At 46.4% G+C, this 21,494-nt stretch overlaps 1 protein-coding gene across 13 annotated transcripts in view; it reads left to right on the forward strand.

Moving 5' to 3' along the window:
* The window catches only part of EIF4G3 (eukaryotic translation initiation factor 4 gamma 3), a 152,259-nt gene that overhangs the window by 90,819 nt on the left and 39,946 nt on the right, over positions 1-21,494 (forward strand). For 9 of the 13 annotated variants that reach the window (XR_012663736.1, XM_075114075.1, XM_075114081.1 and 6 more), the window contains 4 exons: positions 803-925; positions 6,462-6,570; positions 12,774-13,619; positions 20,991-21,079. Coding sequence is in view for 12 of the 13 variants with exons in the window: in XM_075114075.1 (XP_074970176.1) it covers positions 803-925; positions 6,462-6,570; positions 12,774-13,619; positions 20,991-21,079 (1,167 nt within the window). In the remaining variant the exon portion in view is untranslated. The remainder of the gene's footprint in view (positions 1-802; positions 926-6,461; positions 6,571-12,773; positions 13,620-20,990; positions 21,080-21,494) is intronic. The other 4 variants (XM_075114085.1, XM_075114076.1, XM_075114080.1 and 1 more) reach the window with 1 other exon arrangement.

Raw genomic sequence — 21,494 nt, forward strand, 5'->3', positions numbered from 1 at the left:
TGCTGAAGCTGACAAATCACAAAACCCTTCTGCAGCTAATGACTTCATATGTTGCTGATTGAAAGAAGCACGGCGGTTCCAGTGGCGCCCCCGCCCTCGGAAGGATTGCGTCTCTGGGTTTCCTTGCGGCTGTGCATTGCGCTCAGCACAGTGGGGACTTCGGCACGCAACCGATGGAGCGAGTCCAACCAAGAGCCTTTGGGAAGGTGGACAGACAAATGATAGCTCTTTCATCAGGTTTATCTCCAATTCTGATGTTGAAGATTAAACACTCTGTTCCAAATGAACCCAGGCAGCTTGACTGTTCCCCCTATTCAGTGAGACGGAGCAGATTTGCTTTCCCCCTTTGCCAGCAGCTGGGTTGGCAAGGTCACTGAATTCCGTATCACGGTAAAACATGGCCTTTTTTTTATTCTTGTGCTTGCCGCTAACTGGCGAGCGTAGTTCTGTAGCTGAACTGCTAAATTTTCCCAGTTGCAGTAAGCTTATTTTCCAGAAGTAGAGACCGTATTCTGAATTACAGGGCCATGCACTGGGGTTGCACATATTTAGAGCTAACTGGTGTGGTTGATGAGCGTTTTGAGTAAATTAGGTTTTGAGATTAAGGGATGACATACCATGCATTGCCAGTTATTGAAACAAACCGCATTCCAGCGTTCCTGCAGAGCGTCAGCTCAACCCAGAGCATCTCCTACCCAGCGTAATGGAATTATGTCCTGTGCACGCTGTCCCCTCCATAAACCCCAAGGACAGCGTGTAACGGGAAGACTTGTTTGAATTATTTCTTTGTTCAATACTGTAGATCCGAATCCGGGATCCAAACCAGGGGGGCAAAGACATAACAGAAGAAATAATGTCTGGAGGGGGCAGCAGGAACCCAACGCCTCCCATCGTGAGACCCACTTCCACGCCTACTCCACCTCAGGTAACAAAATGGGCGCGAAGCCTTCTCCCAGTGATGTCTGCTTTGCTTTGCTGTTCGTTAGAGTCAATTCCTGTATCTCCCATCCACACCACTGATTGCTTCAGACACCTGGATGGTCCAAAATTGTTCGTGTTCTTCAAGGATTATTATTTTTCTCCAAGTTTGGTCATTTTTACTGTAGCTTATAAACTGTGGAGCTGAAGCACTGCTACAAGTTCCCTCTCCCTGTTTTTATTACCAGCAGTAGTTTTTAGATCTGCTAAAGGCTTTTAGTGTTAAAGGAGGAGCTAATATATATGTGAGAAATGTGACATTTCCATTAGTGTCTTGTGTATCTGAGGAAAATCGGTATCATGCATGTGATTGATTGTATCTCTTCAATTGCATCATTGTCCATATTAATGTCTTTCTGCTTTAGTAGCGTTGCTTTGGAGTCACCAGAACGACTGTAGCTCAGGAATTTTATCACAGAGCTTCAAACGGCAGAGATGTGGTCTCTGCATGTTCAACCTTAAAAATGCATTTTTCTGACATAGGAAAACGCATAAATGTCCCAAAGTGACATTTTCCTTAGCTCATAAGTAGCTTAAAAAAAAAAAAAATCCTTGTTTCACATCTTTGAGTTTCTGACCCCTTCTAAGCCTGAGAAGTCTACGAGTAATATCTGGAAATTAAACTGATTGGAAATCCAGGTCTGTCCTAGTCCTTTTCGACCCAGGGCCAAAAGAAAAGAACGCGCTCAGACTTACAGACCAGCAGTCCCGACGCGAACTTAAGTCCACCACGGCATGAACCGACGGGGCTGGAAGTGGCTGCGTTACCTCATGAGGAGATGATTTCTCTCCTCTGACCAACTCTTCCCCACCTGCAGCAGGAAGAGGTGATGCCTCCTTGATCTCCCCATAGCACTGGAGACGGAGAGCTGATTGCTTCACACATCGTCTGAGCTCTCCCTCTCTTTTGGGAGAGATGGTGCTAAGCCACAGGCTGCTAAACCCAAATGTTTTTGAACAATTGGAGAAGGAGAAACTCTATGGCTTGGCACAAGCCGTGGGAATTGGCTGAGTTTTATTGGAGGTTGTTGTCCACGTCTTAGGACCTGATAAGAAGACAATAAATATCAGGAAGGTTCTCTGAGTGATGGGTGGGCTTTAGATCGGAGCCTGGCTGAGGCTGGGGTGCAATTTCTTCTTCTAAGTTCTTCCCTGTTTAATGTCAGAGACTAGTTTTTGCCAGCTTTTAGGTGGAACGGCCTTTCCTGAGCTGAAACCTTACTTTCCCCTCTGCATCTGGACAGTTTTTCTGCTGACTGTCCTGTGCCGAGGCGAAAGCACGAGCTTGTGTTGAGACACCCATTGAGCTGGAGCGAGACCTTGAGGTTACAGCTGAGCCAGTAACAGTGTACCTGGGATCACTGAGATGAAGAGCCCAGCCTGCAGATCTCCCCTCTGCTGAGACCAACGGGATAGTTACGGCTTTTGGCCGTTGCCCTGATTCAGTCGAACCCTCTTGTCACACGACGACATCACCGGTCGCTTTGGTCACCTGCTTTCTCCTCCTGGTCTCCGTCGTGGGCAAGCAGCAGCGAGGCACCACGCTCGAGCAATTCGCGGCCAGCCGTGGGTTTGCAACAAGGACTGCAATGCTCGACTGGAAAAGCTGTTTTTCTGCCAGAGAGTGGTCTGATGATTAGCAGCTGCAGCTGGAGGGAGAGAAGAGCCGAGAGCTGGCCACGTATAGAATCAATTAAACGTTTTTCTAAGCGTTTTCCCTGAGAGAACATACTAGTGATGTAGAACATTGAAGTGTTGGTGAGATCTTCTTCCCATTACTTCATGCTAAACGACTTTCCCCATTGGAAGTGGGGAAGAGTTGAAAACAGCCAGGTTTCAGGTTGTGTTTATGCATGGTGCAGCTAATCCAGGCACTTCCTGCATCATTTTTGCATTCTGAAATCTATTTTAAGACACTACGATGAAGTCAGACAGGACAAAATAGATGTTTTTTAAGAGGAGGTTAATAAGCATGGATTTTTATCAGCTGTAATTTATATGCAGAGCACAGCAGTGATGTCCAATCATCTACTCTAAGGTATGCAAATACTTCATTGTTTAATATCCAGGCTTCGTTTTGATTAGGTACTTGGAACCACTTTTGTTAATCACAGAAGAGCTCTGAAATAGAGCTCACCAGAAAAAGTTCATTAGTGTAACATCACTGAAAATTTAAGCCTGCTTAAGCCAGGAGAGTCTGTTATCATCCCAACAGCATCTCTGATTCATCTCTTTGGAACAAGCATAGTATCTTGGATGAAATTAGATGATGCCTTAATAACTATGCTCAGTGGCTGAATTCCAGTAGTGGTGGATGTTGTAATTTTGAATAGTCTAAAATCAGTACATTTTAAATATTCAGCCATAACTTGGCTTGAAACGTGCTGGGGCTTTTTGTGTTCCCTTTCCCAGCTGATAAAAGCTGTGAACAGCCGGTGTGAGCTTCATGGGAAAATACCTGCCTCTTGAAATGCTCCCAGGTCAGGGCAGCTCCTGGAATAGGTGCAAGGGGAGCATCGTGGCCGCTGTCTTGCTCCACCGCCCCGTTGAGTCAAGGCCTGCACGTGGGCGGGGGTTGATGAGATTTCGTCGGGTTGAACACCCAGAATGCGAACATGCAACCTCTGGGCTTGACGAAGCATCATCCAATCGAAGTGACTCCCAATCCAATGGTATTTTAAAAGCATGTTAAAGTCTAGTAACACTTCTTTTGTGTTGACGGCCAGTATCTGGTTGTCTAATCCCGTTATTTCGACAACACAACCACAGAGGGAGAAACTTGCTCCAGAAGTGTGTAGGAACCACTGTAGACCAGCCCCTGTCACAAATTTTACTTTTTTAAAATGATTTTATAATAATACTAAGGCTTGTTGTGCTGCCTGATTCGAAATTTTCTTACCCCCCCCCCACCCCGTATATTTGGATTTTTTTTTTAACTGACCCAAAGACAACTGAAAACTTCGATACCACAAGCCCGAAGCACCCTCTTCTCTCAGGAGATTAAGTGCTTAACGTCAAGGAAATGCTGGACCTGCCCAAAAGACGAGCGTTGCTGCCAAGCCTCAAGCTGCGTGGTTTCAGCCGTTTCCATGCTTTTCCCATCCCCTGCTTTGTAGTCGGCGTCACTGACCGAGAGGTGCTTTAGGTGGAGCCTTCCCAGCACCTCCGCAGTGGTTGCTTAATTGCTAAAATGCTCTAAAGTTCCTGCATAAGAGAAGCTGGCAGTAAGCGGAGGTATTACTTACACGTTTCTAGCAGGACGCTATTTTTCACACTCTGTTTTTCTGATGGGAAGATAAATAAAACCCGGGACCACATATTGAACCTGGCTAGAATATTTGCTCGGCGCTGACTTACAGAGAAGATTCACCTTTTAAAGCATAAGAAATGCTCTGATTTTCCTGGCAAACCTCTTCCAAGTATCGATGAGTTTGCCATGTTTTGTGTTTGCTCTGTCTATGGACCGCGGTAGGGTGCAACAGCACAGAGCAGGTCTTTTGGCATCATAAATCATGAGAGCAATTTTGAGTGGGACTTTTTTCCTAGAAAGTCCCTAAATGCTCCATTTTGAAGCTGGGAGCCTGTGACAGTCACTCCTTCAGTACCATTTATACTGCTTTGCTTTTATCGTTCCCACAAAATAAATGAGTGTTTTCCAGATTTCCTAGGAAAACGCGTTTACTGACCCACGGAGTTTCCAGGCTTACAGATTTCTTGTCTGCTAGTCTCACTTGGTCGGTGCGATCCTTATCACATTCTCCTTCCCCTCTGCTTTTATCCATAAATTTTTCATAAAATGAAACTAATGATCCACTGAGGCTGAGGGGAAAAGCCTTGAAACTGGCTCATTTGTAAAACTGTGTTTTCTTTGGCTTCCTTCAGACTTGGCCGGAGGTCGGGGTGCAGTTCTTCATCCAGAGTCCAGCCAGTCTCATCAGGCTCAGTCCTGGACAAGGAGCAATCCCAAATAAAATTTCAGCCTTTCACGCCGCTCACGTAGATTTTGATTTTTCCAGGAGTGCTTTTTCACATTCTCCTTTACCTTTCTCTTGCCTGAAATGGTGAAAAATAGTGTATTGACGATATTTCACTCTTTATTCTGCACTGTCCAGATTCAGTAGCTGAAAAAGCTGGGAATGAGAGAAAAAGAGAGTCTGAGGAAGAGGAGCAGATTGCCAGAGAGTTTCTTTTTTTAGGGAAAGAAGTTTTGCATGGATTTCCAACTGCCTGTCCGAAAGATGGAACTGGACACCCGTGTCTTGGGCACTCTGCTTTGTTTTGATTGTTTAAAAATCCTTTTTCCTGGAGATCTGAGAAGTCAGCACGGGTGTACGGCTAGATAACAACAGCCCCTTGCAAAACGCTGTGTGGCTTTCCACTGTAGAGTATTATGTTTAAATTTAGCCCCACTTTCTTCTTTGCGTGGCCCCTGATGCGTTTTAAGGGGATTTTGCAAATGTGAATCGCTGGCTTGCCCAGTGGATGGTCACTCTAATGCACACGAGTGCTTCACCTGTAAATTTTAGTTTGATGTAGTCACTTAGTCTTAACCCAGGTCTTCATTAGATTCCAAGGCGAGATACTGAGGGGGGGGAGTTTTGTCGTTATCAGGCCCTGGTGAGCACAAGTGAAGTCATCGTTTGTGCCATTAGTGGTGGGAGCGTAGTTAAAATACGCGGCCTCTGCAATAGCCAGTAGCTTTTTCAGTCTTGTGACTTTGCTGGTCTTGCATTTTTGGTTTTATATAGAGGAAATCTCAGGCTCCCTCCGCATTGATTGGGAGCCAGCTCCTCCTGCTCTCCTGTAGGCTGATGCACAGTCGGTTTTATTCTCATGTTACCCAGCAGGTACCGTCCGTAAGTCTGTTTGCAGAAGGCATTGGGTGGTTTTTTCATACAACCACACAGGTGTAACCAATCCAGATTTTATTACTGCAATACAAGTTACTATGTGTGTGCATAGAGATACCTATGTACACTATTCATAGGTGCATATGAACATCCCTATAAATATATAGAAAAGTACAAAAATATGTATTAAAATATCTAAGGTGTTTGAAATAACTGCCAAGTCGAGAAAGGAGACAAGTCCAGAAAGCAAACTTACATCACGGAGGGGTCCGGGGGCCTTGGTGTAGATCTGACTTTTGCAGACTATGCAGAGGAGCGTTTCTGCTGCTCTTGGAAGAAGAATTTGGAGAATGAAGTGTGTTAATAACTGTGCTGTGCTGTCTCTTTCTTGCTGTTGTTAACAGAAATCGTCTCTCTTTCCCCTTTTCCTGCTGCCTTTTCCTCCCTCCCTTTCCCATGTACCTTTTGAATTTATTCAATCGGTCTGTGTATCTTTTCTCTTTTATTTTCCCTGCCTTTTGTCTTTCTTTTCTCTCCCACCCCATTCTCGTCTCCCCGCTTGCTTGTGCTCCATGTTGCTAGTTTTTACGTTCGCACGCTCATTATCACCCTTTTTTGTACTTCAAATCCCAGCAGCTGTCCAGCCAGGTCCCCGAGCACAGCCCTGTGGTTTATGGGACTGTGGAGAACACCCATCTCGCTGCCGGCACCCCTGTCGCTGCGACTAGCAACCCGAAGCAAGGTTTGTTGATGGATATTTCCTCCCTGATTATTTTTAGTCTTTTTTTTTTTTTTTTTACTTTCTTGTTTCAGTTTGAATATTTTTGGCACGGAGACAAGGAGTCAGCAGAAATAGGAGGGGAGGGACTTCTTTTCCTCCAGTGGAACATTTTAACAATGTGTTGCTAAGGGAATTAATTGAAATTTGCCAATGTGAAACTGGTTAAAAATAATTGTATCCAAGCTTGTACGTCCTAAGCGTTGTTTCAGAGCACCTAGAAGTGTCAACCTCTCTCGCCCCTGTGCCACCCTTCCGAAACAAGTGTACGAAGGTCAGTAAAATGCTTTTAGCCAGAGAGGCTTTATATCATTTGGACAAACAGCCATAGCGACGGCGCATAACCAGAGCATCCTATGGCTTCTCCAGAGCTGCTTGTGTGTCCTGTCCTACAGGAAAAAAAAACGTTAGTGTGCAAATTATCTTACAACAGATTTTGCTGACTTTAGTCAAAATGGCACAGATGGAAGAAGTTTCTAAAAGCCATTATGTTTTCTTCTCATATCTAAGAATATACATTTGAAGGGAGATTTCTTTAACCTGTTCAAAGAAGAGATGTCCCAGGAGGGAGGATGGAGCGTGCCAAGTCTCTCCTCACACTGAAATTTTATAGCCCCTAAAAGCCATTAAAAAGCCGTAGCTAATGATGTGTGTACTGCCGTCGTGTTAACGGACTTCACAGAATCCTTAAGGTTGGAAAAGACCTCTAGGATCATCATGACCAACCGCCAGCCCAACACTCCTGTGGCCTCCTAAACCATGCCCTGAAGTGCCACGTCTAAGCGTTTACGCCCGCACATTTACACTTGGCGTTGTAATACCAGGTCGGCGCCGCTGTTTGCTTCCCGGCTGTTGGCCGCGTTGCAGCGCTGGGGGCTTCTGCCTAGAGCCGCGTGCACGTGGGAGTTGAGAAGCCCCATCCTCCAGTCGTGAGCGTTGCCTGTAAACTTTGGGCCTGCCGAGATTTTCTTTTTTTCAGAGTATTTGGTAGAGGAAAACTAAGCCCCAGAAAAGCACAGAGGTAGAAAAGAGGAAAAGATGGTGCCTCTGATGCCCCAGATGTGACAGATCCAAATAGCAGCGTGGTGGCTGTCTGAAAGTAAAGGGGAGTATCCCCGAGGCTAATTGGCATCAGATTCTAAAATTTACTGAAAATGTAGGCTTCAGGGTTTTCCTTCAGTGAAAACTGTTCCACGGATACATCTCTAGACTGCTGCAGTGTCTAGAAATGGTTGAAAAAGGACCTTTTGGACATCATCTGGTCCCATCTCCCGCTTGAAGCGGGACTGTGGCTTTGTCAAGATCTTTGTGCAAAACTTGGACATCCGTCACCTGAAAAAGTTGTGGGGGGGCTTAACATACATCGAATGGACTGCGATTGCGCTGGCCGAACACGGCTCGCAGCTGCACCTTGCTCAGCTCCGGCGCGGCTGCTCCTCCAGGTCCGTGTCTCCCCTGGGCCGATGTGCTCTTGTCCCACTCGCGGCCAGGGACGCGCTCGGAGCGCGCCGAGGTGCCTGGTGGCACTGGGACTTGAACGACTGATGACTGAGTCGCAGGCACCAAAATGCATCTGCCCTTCCAAGCAAGCTGATGCTGAGCCATAAAATCCAGCCCGTTACATCACCGTGTTCCAACCTCGCGTATGAAAACTTGTATTTCCAGGACAAGCGGGTCTTTCTCCCTCTTCCCTGTCTCCCTTTAACTTAATCCCTTCGTAGGCAACTGGAAGTAAACTGGAAGTAAGTGGTCTTTATTTAAGTAGTTACACAGGTCTGACTGTGCTGGTTTAAATATAAATCAGGGCTTGAACTGGGATTTAACACTGATGAGCTTTCCTGTGTTTATCTCCGTTCCATCCCAGAAAGATTCAAACATTTGTTCCAGTCCAAAAATTGCTAAAGAGCACATTTATGTAAGCATTGCAGAGAAAGAGCGAGCCCTGAAATAACACCATTAGCGTTCGACTGTGGCCTTGGGGTGGGGGAGAGCAGCAGTGGTGTCAGTCACAGGACAGGGCAAGTTAAAGGTGAAGGAAGTTTAGACACCGTGAAAATTATTTATTTAGGCCCCTCCCAAGTGACCAGGGGAGGCACATCTTTCCAGAAATACGTGCCAAGGTATTGAAACTGTTTTTCACTTTGTGCCTGATGTTGGTTTTTTCGTTCCAGAAGATAAATAGTTGCAGATAGGGTTGCATGGCTTTCTTAAGCAAGTGTTTATTAAAACCAGTATTATTGCTTCCCTTAAGACCCCTCCACCATGTTCATCCTGTGGATCGGATTCTCCCATGTGCCCTTCACCTCGTGCGCTCATTTGCATCCGTTGAAATTTGGTATAAAGCTGTCATTCTAATTCTGTGGTATTCAGCGATCGTTTTGCAGCTATTTATAACCGCGCGCAGCCTTTGGCCCGCTCGCTGGGCTGGGGGTCGGGAGCGGAGCACGTGTGCTGTGCCGGCAGACCCGGCCTCTGTTACTTCTCCCTGCGAGTATCCGCAGTCCCTGTTATTTTTGCGTTGAAGCCGTTAGCGAGGCTGAATTTGGGATTGTGTTGCATTTTAATAGCCTTGGTTTTTCTTTAAAAGACAAGCAGTTTGCATTTGCTGCTTTTACAGCAGCTTCTGCCTTTTCAGGCTTCAGGCTTTATATATGATTTGGAGGAACATGGGAATTGCTGCTATAATACCTTGAAAAGTAGCATTATTTGGGGGCAAGCAGTTAGCTGTCGTTCCTATAGGCGCCCCTGGTGCATATATATCAGCAGGGCCACAGAAGGCGAGGATATTGCTGGAGAATTTAGGTCAAGCTGATGGCAGAGCACGCAGGAACCTGGCTGCAGGCCCAGCTGGTGCAGAAGATGTAACGGGGTATAATTGTACATGAAATCAGAGCTGTCCACGTTTACTCCGCTTACACAGGTTCAGTGGGATGTTTGGAGCATTATTATTATTATATTTCTTTTTTAAAAACTTCTTTCCCAATCCTGCAATGTACCAGGCATGGAGAATGTATAACACGGTTTGTGGAAAATAGATTAATGTCAGATCCTGAAGCCTGGAAAACTTTCAGCCCCTCTGCTGACACTATGACTCAGTAACGTGTGCTCCAAAAAACTGCCTGCGAAGCCAGCGTCAGTACCGCCTCGCGAATGTTTGCATCGGGACAAAAGATGGAAAAATGGCAGCAAGCCCAGCGATTATTTTCAGATAAACACGGCGAAGCAGAATCGAAGTCCCGTATCCCGTAAAATCGTCCCCGTCCGCCGCTCTGGGCAGTCTTTGCCACCGCGACCACCCAGCAAGGCAGCTCCCTCTCTAGCTTTAATGTCTTTGCTTGGAGGAGACAGCAAGCATCTGTCCTGCTGAGCTGGTAAAAGTATTTCTAATGAAGAGTAAGTTTGCAAGATTTGTATTTATCTGGAGATTTTAAAGAATATCTGTTGATGGAGTGAAGCTTTCCTCCTGAATGGCCTCACGCTTCCAGTAAATACTTTCTAAATATAATGTGAGGAATGATTTGGCATATTTAGGAGAAGGGATCTGATTCAGTTGCGATGAATTGCATTGATTTTTTAGCTTTCCCTTCCCAACCGTATGTTGTTTCACGTGACCATTTCTGTAGTTGTTGGCAGGGATGAATGTTCCTTTGCCAGGACTTTTAGATTTGTTCTCCGTGACGGTCAGTCAAGTTAAGATTTGCTTCTCATTAGCCAAATCTGCTCATCGTTCTTCTGAAATCCCCCCTCCTAAAATGACTCTTCTCCTTGAATTTTGCACACACAGCCTGTATCGGTGGCTGACGTATTCCCCAAATAAGGTGTAGTTATAAGAAAGTGTGTTTGAACCACTGGTTCTGAAATGCAGTTGGATGTTTTTGCTCTGTTTTTATCCCTTGGAATGTTTTTGTAGACACTTCAAATGCCTTTTTTTTTTTCCCCGAGCAATCTCATTTGACTCGAGAGAGAATATCCAGGCAGTTGTTTATAGCGAGCTGTAAATGTCAAGAATGCTCCATGAGCTGTCTGTAAAGGATGTTCCAGAACTAGGAGGTGACACATGTTCTTTTCTAAAGCAGTTCCGAAGTCCTTTTTCTTCCACGGAGCCTTAAGAATCAAAATCAGCTGTTGGGATAATTTCTCCCATCTTTTTTCCTCATTTGTCATCCTCCTCCAAAGTCATCTCCCTACGTGCCTCATTAAGTTGATAAACTACTGCTTTGGCCGTGGTCCTCCGTGTAACGCTGCTGGGGCTGTCGACGGCTGGAAGCACAGCTCTTCATTGCTCCAGCTGTTCCTAAAGATGGGGTTTGATGCTCCAAGTGGTTTCGGACGGGTTCTCCTTCAAAAACCCTTTTCCTTCAGCCTATCTGTTGAATAAGCCCCAAATGGAAAAGCCAGCAGAGCTCAGAAGGACCAAGAAAAGCCATACCTCTGCAGTTCTACATGAATTTTGATGAGTTGGTGTTGGTTCTGGCCTTCAGTTTCCTAACTGAACAGCAGCGTTTGTGCCTCTGGCTTTTCCAGGATTACTTTTTGCTGTTGCGGCAGTGTCCCGAAGGAGTTCCCTGTTGCTTCAGTGCTCGGAAAGCCTTGAGGGAGCAGAGCAGAGCTCCCTGAGGACAGATAAAGCTGACACCCCTTATAATGATCACGGAACCCCAGGCTGGAAGGGACCTCAGGGATCATCTAGTCCAACCTTTCTGGGAAGAGCCCAGTCTAGACAAGATGGCCCAGCACCCTGTCCAGACGACTCTTGAGGGTGCCCAACGTGGCCGAGCCAACCCCTTCGCTGGGGAGATTATTCCAGTGGTGACTGTCCTCACTGGGAAAAATTTCCCTCTCGTGTCCAACCGGAATCTCCCCAAGAGCAACTTGTGTCCATTCCCCCTCGTCCTCTCCATGGGACTCCCTGTGAAAAGGGAGTCTCCGTCTTCTTTGTAGCTGCCCCTTAAGTACTGGTACACGGTGACGAGATCCCCTCTGAGCCTCCTTTTCTCAAGGCTGAACAAACCTTGAGATGATGATTAGGAACTGGACCGTTGAGTCCCTGCCATCTGTATGATTGGCTTTGAGAGATACCCATCTCCTCCATCTTGCAGAGCTGTAGCACAGAGGCCCTTTCCTAAGCAAGATCTCACAGTCTACGTCTTGTCATCGAATCGGAGGCGGGAGAAGGGTCTTTTAGGATCTTGGCTCATATTTTGTTCAAAAGAAGTGGGAATAAGTGCGTAAAGAGAGCTGCAGCAGACCTCTGGGAGCTGCGCGATGGTCACGGAGGGATGGTAATGCAAAGTCTGTGGCTAATCACAAGATAAGTACAGGGACTTCTCTGCGCACGGTAGTCTGGGGTTTGCTTTGATACATGTGCGTATTTTGCCGTGCTTTTCCCACCCTGCTCGATACCCTTAGCCCGCAAACGTCAGGAGGTAACGGTGCTGTCCTTCGGTGGCAGCTGCGCTGAAATCCCTTTTGGGTTTCCTTTCTTTGGGAAAAAGGTATCTTTGCTGAAGTCTAGAACAAAAAAAAGGGGGGTTGTCTCCCTTAGTCTGACGCGCTGGAGGGTGATGGAGTTGAGAAGCAACAAGTGGAAGAATAAACGCGGTGCATCTCACGTATTAGTAATGGCGTGACGCATGGTGTACGTGAGAGAACGGCCTCTCCCTGGTCGTGGGAGCGATTTCCCCGATTCACAGGGGGGGAGCAGCGGCAGAGCCTGGCTCCAGGTTGGCGCTACCTGTTACAACCCCAGGCTCCTCTGAGGCAGAATCCAACTAAAGCATATTTTTGTCTTCTGTAATTTCTGTCAAGAAAAATTCTATTTCCAGCAGCAGTTTCTGCAAAAAAAAAAATAAAATCTACATTTTATAACATACTTAGGTGCCTTTGCGGTAAAGGACTGCCATTTACCGCAAAGGCTACATTCAGAAAAATTGAAGCAGCGGTTACGCTTTCAGATCTGCCGGCTGCAGGTTGTCTGGACTTTTCCTTGAGATGCCAAGGTTAGCTTCAGGTGCCTCTGGTGCCTTCCTCGGAGCTTCTTGAATAGCGGGCGGAATACAGGCAAGGGGAACCGAGGGAAGGAGCCTTAGACAGATGCAGTGAAGGAAAATGGAGTTGACTTGCTGTTTGTAACGCTGCCTTTTTTTATTTTTTTGTTCCTTTCGCAGAAGAGAAGCCAAAACCAGATCCAGTATTAAAACCTTCTTCTCCAGTCCTCAGACCAGAACCTACTGGGGAGAAAAAAGATCAAGCTGGCCAGACGACCGAGGGCACCTCAGTGGAAACCCCGGCAGAACTTCCCCTTGCTCCATCACCAACCCCAGCTGCCCCCGTCGCAGTCGTTTCTGCTGCTGCTGTCACCGTTTCTAGTAAATCCACATTCACAGCTGACTCAGAGGAGAAATGTGAACTCGCTTCCCCAAAAGAGGAGGCAATGCCTATATCTAATGCCGCACCCTGCACGGACACATCAGACCCTTCGCCAGCGGACGAGGCTGATGCCGAGGTGTGCAAGGAGCCTAGTAGTGTAGCATCTAGTGATATTCCAGTGACTGCTAGTACTAATCTAATTAATGAAATGAACGGAGTTAGTGAAATAGTAACTGCTGCAGAGAGCGTAGTAGATGTAGCCCAGACGGAAGCTGCGCCATTGACTGTTGAGTTGGAGACACCAGAAGCACCTCCAGCAGAAGTGGAAAGCGTGCCATCTTCCAGTGCTCTTCACGCTGCTCCCTCTCCTCCTCCCACCCCACCTCCCACCCCTCCGCCTCCTTCTCCCCCTGTTTCTGTTGCTGCTGCTGCTGTTACCACTACAACTCCTTCTCCACCTCCTCTTCCATCTCCTAGTGCCCTCCCTGTTGTTCAGGGAGATTTAGAAGGAGAGGAGAGCACAAGAACTACTCTTAATGAAGAGGTAAAAGATATTGAAAAGAAGGAAGAGACAGAGGCAGATGGGCAACTGGAGGAGAGCACGGAGGCTCAGAGTGTAAACTCGAGCAAGAGTCCTGTCCCAGGTAAGCGTTTGGCACCGTGCCTGCGTGCAGTAGACTGGAGGATGAAGGAAAGGGGCCTTTGGGGTGGTTCTTCCATCAGATGTTTCCATTGCTATCCACTGAAAAACCCCAGTCTGGTCGTGCTGCGTGACTGTCGTGATTGCAAAATCTTTGTTTGCAGGGACAATAACACCCCTCCTCGTAATTGTTCATAAAAGAGGTATTCGACCGGGATGTGCGTCCCGGGGTTGGCTGGGCTCGTGTAAGCTGCCAGCGTTCTGCTTTCACGGTGACACAGGTCGGCACTCCCAGCTGCTGTTAACGGGGGAATTCAGAGGACGCTGCTCTGGTTCTCTCTGAGATGGCCGGTCGATTTGAGGACCTGTTGCTCTGGATTTATCAGCCTGTGCCTAAACCAGATTAACCAGACCTTGAAGCCCTCTGGGTGAGCCTTTTGAGCCCCACCGGTGGGGTGGGGGTTTTTTTCCCAACTATAAGAAAAATGTGTCACGGTGTTACTAGATGTGGATAAATGAAAGGGACCGTTAAAGCTCTTCCAGTCACCCGGAGCACGAGTGGCACACACCTCAGCCTGCCCAGCCTTAATCAACCATGCACCTGGTTTCCCTCTGCAAAAGTAGTGCATAAGCAAAATTCCCCTTCTCCCCGCTCGGCTCGGCTGTTCTTATTTCACAGTTCTTGAAATCTTCAGAAAACAAGGTGCTTTAGTTTGGGGGCGTAAGGGCTTGTTACAGATTACTAAAAATTGACATTTCTGTAGCTGCCTGTTAAAATCCAGGCGGCTCCTCTGTGTGTTGGTATCTGCCGTGGGTTTCGGTGTCCTGCCACGTTGCTGGTTTAGCTTTTAATGGATTAATACAGACCACTGGTTTTTTATTTGCTGTATTTTCTATAGAAAACTGCTTTTTTTTTTTTCAGGACTTCCTGGAAATGAAACTGTGAAAAAGAAGTTAAATCAATTACTTGTGTTTAGCTGCTGGGAGGACCATAACGGTGGCTATCACGCACGCCTAGCAGTGTTAAAGCATTTAAATGTGTCACATCTTTTATACCCTGTTTTGCAGTCCTTGCAGAGCTGTGAAGCTGAGGTTGTTTATTTAAATATATCCTTTGTGTTTGGTGAAGTTTGGACAAGAAACAAAGGAGAAAAAATTAGGTTGCGATTTGGGTTTTGGTGGTTTTTTTTCTTAAAAGCAAAAGGTAACATTTAAAATAGGAGGGTTGGAGTTTATTCTTTCAGAAGCGAGTGATAGATGTGTGAGGGCATCAGTAGCATCTAGGGCTGCACTCTGCTGTGGATTAAATTAAATGAAAAGCTGAGATTGGCCTTGTTCCATATTTGTGTAATGCTGCGCTAGGTCAATATGCTGGATCTTAAATAAAATCCAATATCTAGAGAAGATCAGAAAGATCCTTTCACTGTACCAGCCACAGGGTTTTTTTTTCCCTGTTAATCTTTTTCTATTTTTATTTTACTCGGGTCACTTCACTGCTCTGGCACTTGTTGTTCTTTCAATCTGAGCTATTTCATAACACAAATTAATTTCCTTACAAAATAGAGAAATGGGACTCTTTCTGTAAATAAGGTTTTACACAGCCAGGTTCCAGCCTGCAATATTATTGCTTGCTTTGTAACATCCTGTAGTTTAAACTTTTAAAAAAATTACAGCATTTTGGGCTTTTAATTATGCAGAGGATTAATTTTAATGCTCTAATGTCATTAGGCTAGGCAGCGCGCATTAGCCAATACCTTGGCTTCCGCAATAGAGAAACAAATATTTCTTAAGTCACATAAAAGATCACTGGAAACTCCGATTACTGTTAAAAGCTCCACACTTCAAGGAAAGCAAAATACTCCCCAAGTCAGTTTTTTGTGCTTTACCCCTTCTTTAATGACGTTCAGCTGTATTGCATTTCTCTGCCAGCCTTCCTCTGAGCAATAATTTTCCAATTCTTCCTCGGAGATGGGAAGAGAGGTTCAAGTACCGTGATCTGAGGGCGACTGCAAATTCAGGCGTCCGTCTCGGCTGAACGAGGAAGCGCATGTCTCTGCCGTTCGCCGGAAAACGCAGGTGCTGAGCTTCAGGAGCAAGGAGAAGGGGCTGCATTGTTGTCTTTTCGTTTTTTTTCTTGGGCTAAAGGCCAAGAGTCTTTTTTTTATGGTCTCTGGAGATATGATAGAAATTGGGATAAGGGAAACTTCTCAAGCACGTGGTGAGAAGCGTGAGCTCTGAGTTTTAACACTATTTCTGTGGGGGTTCAGCAGAAGTGTGTACTTGTTACAGGGACTCTTTGGTTGGCCACAAATCATACCACTTTATTCCCTTTAATGGAAGCTGATCTGATTTGACCGGGAGACGACTCAACCCAAGACCTCTAAGAAAAATCTAATTGCTGCAGGACTTACTCCTGGCTGTCCTTTTCATACTTATCATCTGCTCTGCCTGAAAATGTGGGGGTTTCGCAATGAGACGCTAACCCACCTCCTCCCTGACGTGGCAGGGCAGTGCTGTTGAGACTTGCAGGTGGACCCCATATTTTGCAGTGGAGGCAACAGCTTTTCAGGGATGAATGAAATTATTTGCTTGTTCCTCGAGCGCTTCACAGAGTACCCCTTCTCATCAGAGAAACGATACCTTTCTTTTTTGTTCCATCAAGCTCCGTACAGAGAGAGAAACAAATATGTTCAGACCGCAGAGGCTTTCCCTTAAACATCTTTATTCTCCAGGAGTTCTTTTGTACAGCTCAATAAAATGAATTTTTCAGTGTTTGGAGGAAGAGACCGGAGCTGAGCAGAGCCCCACTGCCCTTTCGGGATCCAGGGGAACCTCTGCTCTTTCTTTTCCACCAGCATTAGGTCTCCACCACGTTTCCAGGGTCAGAGGTTGTCTACAAGGAGCGCCTGCATTGTATTCTTCTTATTTTGCAGAAACTGGAATACGCTTGGTTTTCCTTTTTATTTTACACTTTATTCTCTCCACTCTTAAGCTGTCTCAGCCTGCATAAGGAAGGTGGCCGTCTTAGTGGTTCAGTCTCGATGTCTGACAGCAGCCTATTCGTCTGTAGCCTGCTCATCGGCATCGTTGGTCTTGCTTGTCATCCCCTATGAAATGGGGAAGGTTTGGTGGGTTTCAGAGCATGAAACCACTGAGAACTGCAGGTTTCTTATCCTGCAAGCAGGACGTTGTACCTGGCTGTATGGTTTCTTGCTGCCAGCTGTGTTTCGGTTCTGAGGATTTGCCAAAATGTGGGGTTAGAGGCGGCGCGTTCACCCTACCGCGAGCTCCTGCCTGCTCAGGAACGATTATCTTGAGGTTTTCAGGATGGGCAGAGCTGTTATCTGCAAAGGGCAAGAGCATGCAGCTTTTAAAATAATTAATTCCTTCTCATCTTCATTATAAGGAAATAAAATACAGATATTATCAAGAGAGGAACTCAGCTCAGCCTGCAATCCTTACTGAAAACATTGCTCCAGTTAAGTCCTCAACGACACGCAGTTGCTTTTGTTACTAAATTCTGGTTTTTCTCTAGTAGCTTTGCTGGCTGCGGTGAAGGACCAGCACTTCTCAGGGAACAAAACAGGAAAAATTCTGTTGCTGGAGTAGAATTTCTAAAGAAGGCGGCGCTACCAGAGACTTGAAGCCTTTAGGGCATGCTCTGAATGCCCGCCTTTGATGTAATCTTTCTATCATGGCCGTTACGAGAAGCAAAGAGGAAAATAAGAGATTGATGTCTGTCCCAGGCAGAGCTCCTAGGAGCATAGGAAGCCAAAAGAGCTTTATACGCATTGGATTCAAAGGGCTGTTTCTTGCAGAGCTAATTTATGAGACGTATTTCAGTATAAAGTAGCCCAACTGCCTGCGAGTCCCTGGTTTAACTGAGGCTGTAACAGGCAACTTGGGGCAGTAGTTGGAAATATCTTGGAGAATTATCTCCAGCACCCAAAGCCGGAGAGCTGGAAACATGAATCAGGTATCGCCTTTTTCTTGATTTGCTGCCATAGCCCACTGGAATATATTTTCTTTCCCATGAGCTGTAAGGCGATGGTGAGTCTTTGCTTTAGTTTTTAATGGCACATTGGCTAAAAAATAAAAATATAAGAGCTGGTACTAATTTATGCTTAGCAGTTGGCACCCACATCAGAGAGGAGACTGCCTTCTCTGTCTCGCTTGATGGGTTGCGGACTTGCTGGGGTTGGTATCTCCTGCAGAGGATGTTCCACCGAAGAACACGATGTAGCTGGAGAAATGGGTCTGCTGAGCAGACTTCTCCAGTGGTGGGGTATCACCAGTAATGATGTCTGGGATAGTCTGGAAGAGGATTTTGCTACTCTTCCCAGTCCTACGGCAGCTGGAGGATTTAATTCGGTTGAGCTTTGCGATGGAATTGTGCTTCTGTTATAATGCAAATTATAAAAGAAGAGGGGAATATCTTTATAAAAAGAAGTAATAAAACAGGCAATACTTTAGGAAGGACACAAAAATGAGATGTGGCCTCTAACGTAGATCAGTATATTCGCTCCGGTCCTCATATTTTTGTAAGCGGCAACAAGCAAAGAGCTCAGCAGTACGCCGGGTCTGCTGGTGTCCCTTTTCCAGCGGGAAGAGGTTGCCGCCTAACACATCAAAGTGGGCTGAAAACAAGCTCGGGAGATGTGTGAATGCAGGCAAAACTGAACCTCCGTTTGAGAACAGATTTGACGATTGGTGTGCGCACAAAATGCTCACATTTTGTGGGGGGCAGGAGAATGGCGAGGAAGACCAGAAGTGTCCCGAGACCTCCCTTGCCGAGAGCAGAACGGTGCGGGTTCGGTTTTGGTTTCCCTGCGGCTCATGGAGTGCCTCGCAGCTGGAGCTCCATTTCCAAATGGCACCAGATAGCGCCCTTGTCCTGGTCGGGTTTTGGAGGGTTGGCACCTAAACTCGCTTTAATTTTCTCAGCATACATTAGCATGAATTCTCCTATTGAGTCAGTTCCTGTAGCAGAAATGAGAACTCAACAGGAAAAAAAATCTGGTGTCTGCTATTTTAAGAGGGGAAAAATTGAGCAACGTCTCTGGAGATCTCGCCAGTGTACCCTGGCCGGCTCTGAAATACGGTCGGGTGTTAGGACGGAGTTACAGGCTGGAAAACTACAGGGCTAAGCGAAGGCTGCCGCCGTGTCTTGGGGGTAAAGGCAAGCGTCCGGCCAAGCCTCCTCCTGCAGGGAAGCCCCAGAGCAGGAAGAGGATCTGCACGATTAAAACAAAGCACAAGCTGTGAGAGTCGTTCGGGAGGCTCAGCAGGGTTGTGTCCTTCATATAGCTATCTTCTGCCAAAAAAAGGTGGAATAAAATGTATTATTGAGAGGCAATAATGGTCACATCCTGACAGCTGGGGAAGGGAGCGCCCCAAAACTTTGCCAACCCCCAATCCATGACCCTGAGTTTATTTCTGTGCTTTTAAAAATGAAACATTATTTTACACCGTGGATGACTTCCATAGCGTAGTTGGAGCTGAGTGGAGTGAAATTCTGTCAAATTAAAATCTTTGGGGTTAATCAATTAACTTACTTGGCTCTGGCAGTATCTTGGGCATTACCGTGCAGACGTGACCCCCTCCCTGAAGAGATCCCCCCAAAGTGTGGAACTGGCATCATCAAACAAGAAGGCATCATATCATGGCAGCGGGACTTGATGTCCACCCTTCAAACAGCGGGCTGACTTTTGAAAAGCACGAAATTTTCACTAAATTTTAGCTGATTTTGTGGTGGAGGGAATCATGGAGCCTCGCTTAGGTCCACGCTCTGCTAAGTCATGGAAATTACCACCTGTGTGGACACCTGGTCCTTACCCAGCCCCGATTTCACCCCAAGGCATGAGAATAACTCGGCTCTTCTTGGGAGGGTTCAGAGAACATCTGTTAGCAGTAACAAAAGCCAGTCCCCAGTTGTGTAAGGCAAAGCCGTTTTGCAATCCGTGCCTCTGGTCTCCTTTGAGCCCCAGGAAATTCAGGGTTACGGAATTCAGGCTCTGCCCTGCTCTTAAAGCTTCAAGTTTCTCCGTAGGGTGCTGCGATGGATGGGGCACGCGGGGCTCGGAGTTTGGGAGACCCGGGTGACTTTTCCAGCTCCTCCATGAACCGTCAGTTCTGTGAACAACCAGATGATGTTTGAATATTGGAATTAGACTTTTTTTTTTTTTTAATTAACCGTTGCTTTTGTAGTGTTCAGCATGAAGATAAAAATCTTTTATCAGGGACGATAGCCCCTGTTGCGCTTTGGGTTGGGGCCAGCGTGCTGACGGTAGTGACTTCCGCAGCCTGCCGTCTCTCTGCAGGTCCGCAGTCGCCCTCCAAACGGTGCAACGCTGTTAAGAAGCCGCTGAGGCTCGTACGTATCTTTTGGGGCAGCGGGAACGCAGCAACTCCAGTTTCCTCTTTGCCCACAGGAACAAAGTAGGCCGTTATTACCACTCCTTTCACTTACCTGTAGTTGAAGAGCCTTTCAAAATAGTATTTTATTGTGATAAAACAAGCGCACGCTGGGTTTTTTTCCACAGTACCTGCTAGAAACTGGAGACTGGAGCTGGCAATCTGTTTGCAGTAAACTTCAATCACGAAATCAATTCTGTTTACGCTCTCTGATAAATACGCATGTGTGCCTGGTATCAGAATCCGAGCTGGTAGCACTTGCAACAAATTACGAGCATATGGGATTAATGGTTTTGTTTCCTTAATATATTGTGTGGTTTCTTTTACCCTTCGGGGGGGCGGAAAAAGAGATTAGAGGAAATCACTGCCGATCTTAGCAATATTATATGTTTTCTTTGAATCAGTTGGCCAGGGAAGGTAATGAGTGGTGGAGTCATTAACTGGCTTTTAAACTGAAATATAAACCCAGCTCAGGAAAGCCAGCAGCGCTGCAGGATTGAAGGAGTTGTCCTTTTGATTGAGGCACAGGAATTTTTGGCCTCCTGATGGTTATGGGCCAGGTGATGGTTAGTTCTTATAATATTCCTTGAGACAAATATGTCGAGAACAAACTTCACCCCAAGCCAATGCTTGATCTTTGAAGGAAAATCAGTTTCTGAAGGTTTTCTTTTGCCCTGCGTGATCCTTATACTCTTGGTAATAAACTCCTCGCGATCACAAGTACCATGTCGAGCTTGAATGAGCGGCTTGTAAAACGATTACCGTGTTTTAATGTCACACTAACGATTGTCTTCTTACGGCATTGAAACAAGAAGTGGTTATACCAAGCTGAATCCTCCGCAAGGCTGCGACTGCCTCGTTTTCCTGTATGTAAAACCAGTGCGTGAGGGAAGCGCATCACCCACGGCCAAATCTGCTCCGTGTAATTTAGTGTTGTAATAGATGTACGCTTATATTGCAGCCCAAACAGCTGTAACTGCACCAAAGACGTGGAAGAAACCAAAAGACCGGACCCAAGCCACTGAGGAGGCGATGGAGGCAGAGACAGAGGTAAGAGGGAACCGCAGGCTTGCTTTCTCCAAATTTAATGATGATGTTGCTCTCTTTACACTGTATTTTAGAAACGTTGCTTCCTAGTTGTCTCGCGAGGATCCAGGGCAGACCTTTTGGGGGGAAGTTGTGATGTGCCCCAGCATCCTTTAGAGAACTGGTTTTAGTCTGTTCCCTGATGAAGCTCTTCAAGCTTTCTTCGTCCTTGCTTAATGTAACGACCCCCAACATTCAAGAACATGTAACTGCTGTCCTTCCAGTGAAGGAGGAGAGAAAAGTGGGTTGGAATCCCTTAGCCCTGCCCCGTTTTGGGTCCCCGAGGCCACTGCGGTGACATTTGGCAGGTTCTGCTGCTGCACAGTGATGTCATTGTGATGTCACGGCCGAAGGTTAGTGTTGCTGATGACCACCTGAT

Source organism: Phalacrocorax aristotelis, chromosome 19 (genome assembly GCF_949628215.1).
Source record: "Phalacrocorax aristotelis chromosome 19, bGulAri2.1, whole genome shotgun sequence".
NCBI lineage: Eukaryota > Metazoa > Chordata > Aves > Suliformes > Phalacrocoracidae > Phalacrocorax > Phalacrocorax aristotelis.